Source organism: Theropithecus gelada, chromosome 11, assembly GCF_003255815.1.
Source record: "Theropithecus gelada isolate Dixy chromosome 11, Tgel_1.0, whole genome shotgun sequence".
Classification (NCBI taxonomy): Eukaryota; Metazoa; Chordata; class Mammalia; order Primates; family Cercopithecidae; genus Theropithecus; species Theropithecus gelada.
Genome location: NC_037679.1, coordinates 80,174,053 through 80,184,414, shown reverse-complemented (window position 1 = coordinate 80,184,414; position 10,362 = coordinate 80,174,053). Strand labels below are relative to the sequence as shown.

Here is a 10,362-nt window from a genome sequence, read left to right as displayed (position 1 = left end):
GCAACAGAGCAAGACCCTGTCAAAATAAATAAATAAAAAATAAAAAAACAACAACAAAAAACCCACTCTATGAATAGTGAGTGTGAGGGCCAGAGAGGCTGGAGTCTGGCACAGGGTAGCTAGAATTCCCAGTCTGTTATCTTGGGCTCCAGATTCTCACTCCATCACCTGAACGTGAGTGAGTCCCTTCCATTCCCAAGCCTCAATTTCCTTAGACAGATTTAAGCAGCTGAATTGGCTAACCACTATCCAACTCCAACCTACTGGGCAAGTTGCCACCTCTGGGGTCAAACACTATCCAATTTCAGTTTCCAAACATCATAAAAGGGAACTCTAAAAATTGAGAATCGAAACTGACAGCAGAGAGACTGACTAGACGGCCAACCTGTTAAGGTGGCCCCAGACATTCCAGCCTCAGCCCAGCGTCCTCCTGTGCCGCTACTGCAGCAAGGGGGTCTCCAAGAAGGGGGACCTGGAGTCAGCCCATCACACCTGGTTTCCTCTCTGCTAGGAGCTTCATCCCATAGAGCACCGGAGGGCAGTTGAGGAGGAGCTGCCTTAAAAAAGGAGGTGTGCGCCAGGGAGCTGGGTAGGTGCCTGGCTATATATCTGCCCGGCTATATATTTGCCCAGCAGTGGTACTCTCGGGACAGAGATGGCACTGATGCAGGAACTGTACAGCACGCCAGCCTCCAGGCTGGACTCCTTCGTGGCTCAGTGGCTGCAGCCCCACCGGGAGTGGAAGGAGGAGGTTCTAGATGCTGTGCGGACCGTGGAGGAGTTTCTGAGGCAGGAGCATTTCCAGGGAAAGCGTGGGCTGGACCAGGATGTGCAGGTGCTGAAGGTAATCAAGGTAAGACTGGGGTCCTCCAGCCCCCACACAGGACAAAACCCAGTATCAGAGTCCACGTCCCTGAAGATGCTGGGGACCCCTGTCCTCCTTATCCCTAACCCATGCTGATGACATCGCAGAACACCCCATCCCACCTCGCTGTCTACACCCCACTGCACCACTGCCTGGAGCAGAATGACTCTAGTAATAATAGTTCACATCTAACCTCTTAACATACACTATCTCTAATTCTTGCACCCTGTGAGATAGGTGCTATTCTTTTCCCAGTTTACAGATTAGCAAAATGGAGGCTCAGAACCAATACAACGCAAGGTCCGTGGTTGGATCCTGGTGTGAATGAACCATCTGTAAAATACAGTTTGGGGACAACTGGGAAATTTCCATATGGCCTAGATATCAGATACTATATATATATATGTGATATAGGAAATCATTGTTGATTTTGTTAGGTGTAACAGTAGTCTTGTGGTTATCAGGGAGAATGTTCTCTTTTGTTTGGACACGAACACCAGAGTATTTTAGGGACAACGTTCCTTGGTGCCTGTAATTTACTTTAACGTGGCTTACATTAAGCAAATGTAGCCAGGAATTTAGACTTGTTGAATCAACTAGTTGGATATATGAGTGTTAGTTGTATCATCTTTCTACTTTTCTATATGTTTTAACTTTTTTATAATAAAATGACTTTTTTTTTTTTTAGAGACAGAGTCTCGCTCTGTCACCCAGGCTGCAGTGCAGTGGCACAATCACCGCTCACTGTAGCTTCGATCTCCCTGGGCTCAGGTGATCCTTAGCCTCCTAAATAGGTTGAGATTACAGGCATGCACCACCATGCCCAGCTAATTTTTGTATTTTTTGTAGAGACAGGGTTTCACCAATGTTGCCCATGCTGGTCTCGAACTCCTGGGATCAAGAATATGCCCACCTTGGCCTCCCAAAGTGCTGGAGATGTGAGCCACCATGTCTGGCCGTCCAATAAAATGATTTTTTTTCTTTTTTTTTTTTTTTTTTTGAGATTAAGTTTTGCTCTGTCGCCAGGCTGGAGTGCAGTGGCACAATCTTAGCTCACTGCAACCTCCGCCTCCCGGGTTCAGGCGATTTCCTTGCCTCAGTCTCCCAAGTAGCTGGGATGACACATGCCTACCACCACACCTGGCTAATTTTTTGTGTTTTCATAGAGATGGGGTTTTACCGTATTGGCTAGGATGGTCTTGATCACCTGACCTCGTGATCCACCCTCCTTGGCCTCCCAAAGTGCTGGGATTACAGTGAGCCACTGCACCCGGACTAAAATGATTTTTTAATGGAGGCTCAGAGAGGTGAGATGACTTGTCCAAGGTCACACAGTGTTGAAGCTAGGATTTGAACTTGACTCAAGGAACCCAAGCCCCCCTCACTGAGATTTTTCCCCAAGCCCTTCCTCCAGCTGTTTCATGCCACCTCCTGTGCTAGTTAAGATCAAAATTCAAGAGGGTGAGAGCTAGAAAGGCTTTGGAGAATCAGACAGTCTAACCAATGACTCACTTAAATAATTAAGTAAACTGGGGCACAGAGAGGGGAGAGATATCCCAAGGTCACACAGCGAGTTGGTGGCAAAGGCAATACTAGAATGAGGACCCCTGACTCCCAGCCCAGTGCTCAAGTTCTCTCTCTAGGGGCAACCAACTCACAGAGGGATCTAGAAGCCCTGGGCCCCTATCCGTTCTTTGCACCTATCCCCAGCATATGAAGCCTGAGGCCATACAATTTATAAGTGAGAAACCACAAATTTTGATACTAGACAGACTCTTCACTTCCTCCCTTACCAGCTGTGTGGCTTTGACCTTCCCACTCTTATTTCTCAAACCCACAGTCTTCTCATCTGTGACTGGGGTTTCATCATTTCTCCTTCACCAAGCCAGTGGGGCAATGCAGACTCAATGATTCATGCATGATAAATGCTCAGAAACAGAAGCATCATTAGAATTCTTGCCAAGCTTTCTTCTGGGCCTGGGACTCATGTTTGACTCTGGCAGACCCTCCCAGACCACCCCCTCCCCAACAACCTTGAGAACAAAGTGGAGGGAATAAGGAATGCCTGGTAAGAGGAGGATGCTACAAGAATAAGTTTATTTTTGTGTGTGTGCACGCCACCACGCCTGGCTGATCTTTGTATTTTTAGTAGAGACGGGGTTTCACCATGTTGGCCAGGCTGGTCTCGAACTCCTGACCTCAAGTGATCCACCCAACTCAGCCTCCCCAAATGCTGGGATTACAGGTGTGAACCACTGCACCCAGCCAAGAATGAGTTTTTACGGCAGGAAATGCTATTTACCCAAGCCTCAAATTCTTCCTGCACATCATAGCCACTTCTCCTCTTGAAATAACTAAATGGTAGCAATCCCCAGAGAGCCGTGACTAATGAGGAATAATATATCTTATTTCAAGTCTAAACCCTCCCTTTCCCCACCCTCTGAAAATCTAGTGAGTGGAGCTGGTCCACATAAGGGAATGCTTGTCTTCAAATGAATTGTGCTTAAATACGTTTAAAACCAAAGCAAATCAGGAAGCATGTTCTGGATGTGTTCTTTTCTCTCTGCCTGGATCTTACCAGTGGGAAAGGCAGAACGGGAAGTCTAGGCCAGGCACAGTGGCTCACGCATGTAATCCCAGCACTTTGGGAGGCCAAGGTGGGAGGACTGCTTGAGCCCAGGAATTCGAGACCAGCCTGGGCAAAATGTGAGACCCCCGACTCTGCAAAAAATGTATAAAAAATTAGCTGGGCGTGGTGGTGCTTGCCTGTAGTTCCAGCTACTCAGGAGGCTGAGGTGGGAGGATTGCTTAAGCCCAGGAGGTCGAGGCTTCAGTGAGTGAAGATCGTGCCATTGCACTCCAGCCTGGGCAACAGACCAAGACCTTGTCTCAAAAAGAAAGGGAAGTCTAGACTGGCCTTTGGGGGGAACGTGTCCTTCATTCACACACAGGGTGCCATCTCCAGCCCTCTCCCAGGGGGTGGAGGTGCTGGGTCTGAATGCCTGTGATCCCTTGGAAGCAGGGACTGGCTCACAGCCTTGGGTCACGAGGAAGAAAGAGGCAGAAGAACCACGCACTACTTGAGTTCTGGCTCTTTCTCTAACTCCGCTGCCTCCTGGCTGGGAGACCATGGCAAGCTCCCCATTGCCTCAGTCTTCTTATCTGTACAATTGGAAATAATTCTCCTAGTACCCACCTCAATACAGGAAGTGAAGGGTTTTTTGGGGGGGGGGAGTGGTTTAGATGGAGTCTCACTGTGTCACCCAGGCTGGAGTGCAGTAGTGAGATCTCAGCTCACCACATCCTCTGCCTCCTGGGTTCAAGTGATTCTCCTGCCTCAGCCTCCCCAGTAGGTTGGATTATAGGCACACACCACCACACCTGGCTAATTTTTGTATTTTTAGTAGAGACGGGGTTTCACCATGTTGGCCAGGCTGGTCTCGAACTCCTGACCTCATGATCTGCCCAATTTGGCCTCCCAAAGTGCTGGGATTACAGGTGTGAGCCACGGTGCCTGGCTGGGAAGTAAAGATTAAAAGGGATAATATGTACCCAGGGCTCTCAGGGGTGCCGGACACAGGGCGTGCTCATGTCATCCAGCATCCGTGCTCATGTCACACAGGGCGTGTTATGTCATCCAGCAACAGCTAGAATCTGATTCATGTGCAGTGACTCCATCCACCAGGAAAAGTAGCCCACTGGGGGTCTGGTGCCTCTGTAGCAATTCCGCCTGCAGACACGGAATGAGCAGGAGAGGCGGCCAGAGAGTTGTGGGGCTTTGCATACCAGAGGCAACAGGGCCTGGAGAGCTCATCTAGAATCTCAAAACATCAAAAAATCCCTTCTCAACCTCCTTCTGTTACTAAGGGGGAAAACTGACACCCCGGCAGCAGAAGGGATTGTCTAAGTCAGCTGGATAATAAGGAGAAAGAGAAACATATTGCCGACTTCCTGTGTGCCAGGCACCCCACCAAACGCTTGGCATACATTATTTCATCTGATCCTCCCAGTAGCCCAGTAACTCTTGTTCCACCATTACTTTCATTTTACAGATGAAGGTCTTAGAAGTCAGAGTGTTTATCCAGCTAGGAAACAGAGAAGAGTAAAGATCTTTTTCAGGCTGCCCCATTTCACAGCCTGTGGCTCTTAAATCCACCAGGCAAACTTGCTCCTTGCTTTATAATGTCATGAAATTATTCAGCCCCACCACCACCCCCAGAATCCTCAAACAACCCTATAGGAATAGATGCTACCATTCCTCTGGAGTTGGCCTTACTCTGTGGATAAGAAGACTGGGTCTCAGAAGCAATGCAGTGTAGTAGATAAGAAGCTGGGCATTTGGGGCATCCAAGGGGGCAAATCGCTTGAGTCCAGGAGTTCGAGACCAGCCTGGGCAATATGGCAAAATCCTATCTCTACAAAAAAAACACAAAAATTAGCCAGGCATGGTGGCACATGCCTGTAGTCTTAGCGACTTGGGAGACTGAGGTAGGAGGATCGCTTGAGCCAAGATCGCACCACTGCAGTCCAACCTGGGCAATGGGAGTAAAACCCTGTCTCAAAAAAAAAAAAAAAAAAAGTCTGGGCTCTGAGGGCTGAAAACTGCAAGACCCAGGACAAATGACTAATGAGAAGAAAGAGAAACCTATTGCTGACTTCCTGTGTGCCAGGCACCCCACCAAACCCTTGGTATACATTATTTCATCTGATCCTCCCAGTGGCCCAGTGACTCATGTTCCACCATTGCTTTCATTTTACAGATGAAGGTCTTAGGAGTCAGAACATTTACCCAGCTAAGAAACAGGGAAGAGTAAAGATCTTTTTCAGGCTGCCCCATTTCTCAGTCCCATGTCTCGAGATCCTCCAGACATCTCAGTTTTCTCACCTGTAAAGTGTGGGTATCAGTACCACCCACTACCCATCCCTCAGCGGGTGGTGAGCATTCAGTGAGACCGTGCATGTGAAGTGCTGCAGGGGTTGCCTGGCACATGGCAGTGGGCCTCAGGGTGACGGCTCTGTGTTCTGCAGGTGGGCTCCTTCGGGAATGGCACAGTTCTCAGGAGCACCAGAGAGGTGGAGCTGGTGGCGTTTCTGAGCTGTTTCCACAGCTTCCAGGAGGCAGCTAAGCACCACCAAGAAGTTCTGAGGCTGATACGGAAAACCATGTGGCAAAGCCAGGACCTGCTGGCCCTCGGGCTCGAGGACCTGAGGGTGGAGCAGAGAGTCCCCAATGCTCTCGTCCTCACCATCCAGACCAGGGGGACTGCGGAGCCCATCACGGTCACCATCGTGCCTGCCTACAGAGCCCTGGGTAAGGAGAGGGGAAGCCCACCCGACTCACACACTTGCCCATCCCAGGAGACTTCCCAGTGTCTCACCTTTACTCATGGCCATGTGCACACACCCACATTTATTCATTCCATCTGTGTCCTATGCTCAGGGCTGGGTTATTGCAGTGCACAGGATTAACCCAACTCTGGCTATCATGTCGCTTAACTTGAAATACAGAAATTGACCAAAGAATTGCAGAGATTGCCGGGCGCGGTGGCTCACGCCTGTAATCCCAGCACTTTGGGAGGCCGAGGCGGGCGGATCACAAGGTCAGGAGATCGAGACCACGGTGAAACCCCGTTTCTACTAAAAATACAAAAATCAGCCGGGCGCGGTGGCGGGCGCCTGTAGTCCCAGCTACTCAGGAGGCTGAGGCAGGAGAATGGCGTGAACCCGGGAGGCAGAGCTTGCAGTGAGCCGAGATTGCGCCACTGCACTCCAGCCTGGGCGACAGAGCGAGACTCTGTCTCCAAAAAAAAAAAAAAAAAAAAAAAAAGTGAAAGTCTCCCATTATCTCCATTATTATCGGCCCCTCCCAGAGACAAGCACCATTAACATCCTTCCAGACCTTTCCTATGGGTGTGCAAGCACACATNCAAAAAAAAAAAAAAAAAAAAAAAAAAGAATTGCAGAGATAAATACATGATTGCAGGCTGGGCGTGGTGACTCACGCTTGTAATCCCAGCACCTTGGGAGGCCAAGGCAGGTGGATCACAAGGTCAGGAGTTCAAGACCAGCCTCGCCAAGATGGTGAAACCCCATCTGTACTAAAAATAAAAAAAAAAATTAGCTGGGTGTGGTGGTGGTTGCCTGTAATCCCAGCTACTCAGGAGGCTGAGGCAGAGAATCACTTGAATCCTGGAGGTGGAGGTTGCAGTGAGCCGAGATTGAGCCACTGCACTCCAGCCTGGTCGACAGAGCAAGACTCTGTCACAAAAAAAAAAAAAAAAAAAAAAAAAAAAAAAAAAAAAAAAAAAAAAAACACGATTGCAAATGATGTAAACGGTGGCCTGGATAACCACAGAAAGAGTGCTCAGGAAGTGACTTTCTGGGGAAAGAACATTCAGGGGGCTCTGACACCCAGTGAGGGGAAGGAGCTAAAAGTGGGGGTGGGGGTCTGTCACTGCGTTTTCTAGAAGCAGATTCTAAGACATGGATGTGAGGACAAGCAGTTTATTTGGGTGTTCATCCCAGGAAGCACTGGTAGGGAAGTACAGAATTGAGATGGGAAAGGCAAGAATTCAATACAACATGCATCCGTGGGCAAGTCACCACCCTCAGCTTCACGTCCTGGGAGAACTCGCAGTCACGTTACGGAATGTGCCTCCGCGGGATCCCAAGTGGGAGGCTGGAGCGCTTACTCACCAGCTTCCCAGCCGTCACTGGTTGGGGGCTGCTTCGGGAGCACTAACTCACTGGCCCTGTTGTTTGTCCTGGGGCAGAGTCCTAGGTGTTTGAGGTAAAACCTACGTGCTGCAAGCCCAGACCCTAGAGGTTTCCTCTCATGTGCTAACTCCTATTAGCTGCAGTGGCCGGCTGCGTGGAGTTGCTCTTGGGAGAAGGTGTAAGAGACAGGATCTGATTTTAGCAGGGAAGAGAGTGCTGGAATGTCTCAGTGATGTGTACCATGGAACTGGTTCTCCCTATGAGTTTTTGGGTTTTTTTGAGACGGAGTCTCGCTCTGTCGCCTAGGCTGGAGTGCAATGGTGCAATCTCGGCTCACTGCAGCCTCCGCCTCCAGGGTTCAAGCAATTCTCCAGCCTCAGCCTCCCAAGTAGCTGGGATTACAGGTGCCCACCACCATGCCATGCCCGGCTAATTTTTGTATTTTTAGTAGAGATGCGGTTTCACCATCTTGCCTAGGCTGATTTCAAACTCCTAACCTCGGGTGATCTGCCCACCTCGGCCTCCCAAAGTGCTGGGATTATAGGCAAGAGCCACTGTGCCTGGCCTCCCTATGAGTGTTGAAAGAGATCCAAAACAGACATTAAAGAAAACGAGGGACATTGAGGACATTCAGGGAGGACAATAGGAGGGGCCTGACGCGTGGAAAGCCCAATGTTCGTTCTCGAGAGTGAGAATTTCACAAAAAAGACAGTTAGACAAGGCAAACCTTTGGTTTCTGTAGATACGAGGTCTCAAGTGTCCCTGGAGGGATAACTCCAATGTATAAGCAGGCTCTCCCCAAAATACTACTTACTACCCTCCGGCTTCCTCAATCCCCAATCTCTCCCTTTGCTCCCTCACTCCTCAGGGCCTTCTCTTCCCAACTCCCAGCCACCCCCTGAGATCTATGTGAGCCTGATCAAGGCCTGTGGTGGTCCTGGAAATTTCTCCCCATCCTTCAGCGAGCTGCAGAGAAATTTCGTGAAACATCGGCCAACTAAGCTGAAGAGCCTCCTGCGCCTAGTGAAACACTGGTACCAGCAGGTGAGGGGGCTGCCAGGATGGTGGGGGCAAGGAGAGGGAGGAGGGTGGGGAGGAAAGACAGGGCCTGATTTTCATCTCAGGAAACTGCACCCAGGGGAAATGGAAGCAGGTAGAGAGGGAGAGAATGCTAGTCTTTTGAAATGTAAAGTGAAACCGTCAGTGAAGAAGGTGGAAAAGGAAGAGAGGAGGAGAAAGAAACAGAGAAGGAAGGAGAAAAATAGGTACTCTACAGTATTTCAGTAAACTCGTTCTTTTTATTTTATTTTATTCTTATTTATTCATTTATTGAGACAGGGTCTTGCTTTGTTGTCCAGGCTGGAGTGTGGTGGTGCGATCACCACTCACTGTAGCCTCTACCTCCCTGGCTCAAGACCTCCCTGGCTCAAGCGGTCCTCCCACCTTAGCCTCCTATGTAACTGGGACTACAGGCACACACAACCATGCCTGGCTAATTTGTTTATATTTCTTTTGTAGAGACAGGGTCTCACTATGTTGACCAGCCTGGTTTCGAGTGGTCTCAAGTGATCCTCCCACCCTGGCCTCCCAAAGAGCTGGGATTACAGGCACAAGCCACCGCACCCACCCCACAAGTTCTTGTTACCCTTCAATTACAGTCTAGGACTGGCAGATGTCAACTTCGCCAGGCACCGTGGCCATTAATCACAGCAGGTTAGGGCCCAACAAGAGGAAGGATTTTTTTAATTCCACCCCAGGAGTCGAAAAGAGGGCATGTGTGAGTGTAAACAGCCCTCAGGGACATTTCTCAGGCAGCAGTTCAGTCAGTTTTAGAAACAAGATCTGCCCCCAAGATAATCAGTGGAAACTCCAACTACAAAACAGAACTCAGAGACAAAAATCATTTATTATATAAAACTTGCAGAGAAGTTACAAGGGAATCAGACAGCAGAAGGAAAGATTTGATCCAATAAAAATAAAATAGGCCGGGCATGATGGCTCATGCCTGTAATCCCAGCACTTTGGGAGGCTGAGGCAGGCGGATCACGAGGTCAGGAGATCAAGACCATCCTGGCTAACACGGTGAAACCGTATCTCTACTAAAAATACAAAAAATTAGCCAGGCATGGTGGCGGGCACCTGTAGTCCCAGCTACTTGGGAGGCTGAGGCAGGAGAATGGTGTGAACCCCCAAGGCAGAGCTTGCAGTGAGCCGAGATCATGCCACTGCACTCCAACCTGGGCAAGAGAGCGAGACTCTGTCTCAAAAAAATAAAAATAAAAATAAAATAAAATAAAAATAAAATGTAATAGGGATTTAAAGAAAAAACAATTACTGACCAAATGTGGTAGCTCACGCCTGTAATTTCAGCACTTTAGGAGGCTGAGGTAGGAGGATCATTTGAGCCCAAGGGTTCAAGACCAGCCTGAGCAACATGGTGAAACCCCCGTCTCTACAAAAAATACAAACATTAAAAAATTAGCTGGGGGTGGTGGTGGGTTCCTGTAGTCCCAGCTGCTTGAGAGGCTGAGGCGGAAGGATCACTTGAGCCAGGAGGTGAAGTAAGTTGAGCTGGGTAATGTTTTTATCCATTCACTAAGGCTTACATCTTACTGATTACAGGCATCCTACATTTTATATATCATCTAAGTTTTAAGAATATAACATTTCACTAGTATTGGAGAAAATAAGTTATATTACCATGGTTTAAATTTCTAACAAAATTATAATGTTATTAGTTATGGTTTACAAATTTGTTTTTTTTTTTTTTTTTTTTTTTT

General features: G+C 48.6%; 1 protein-coding gene across 3 annotated transcripts in view; it reads left to right on the top strand.

Annotated features, from left to right (window-relative positions):
- Positions 1-369: 369 nt before the first annotated feature.
- OASL (2'-5'-oligoadenylate synthetase like) overlaps positions 370-10,362 on the top strand; it is a 20,531-nt gene continuing 10,538 nt past the window's right edge. For all 3 annotated transcript variants that reach the window (XM_025402330.1, XM_025402329.1, XM_025402331.1), the window contains exons 1-3: positions 370-853; positions 5,894-6,176; positions 8,451-8,626. In XM_025402330.1, the coding sequence (XP_025258115.1) occupies positions 656-853; positions 5,894-6,176; positions 8,451-8,626 (657 nt within the window). In that variant the 5' untranslated portion in view covers positions 370-655. The remainder of the gene's footprint in view (positions 854-5,893; positions 6,177-8,450; positions 8,627-10,362) is intronic.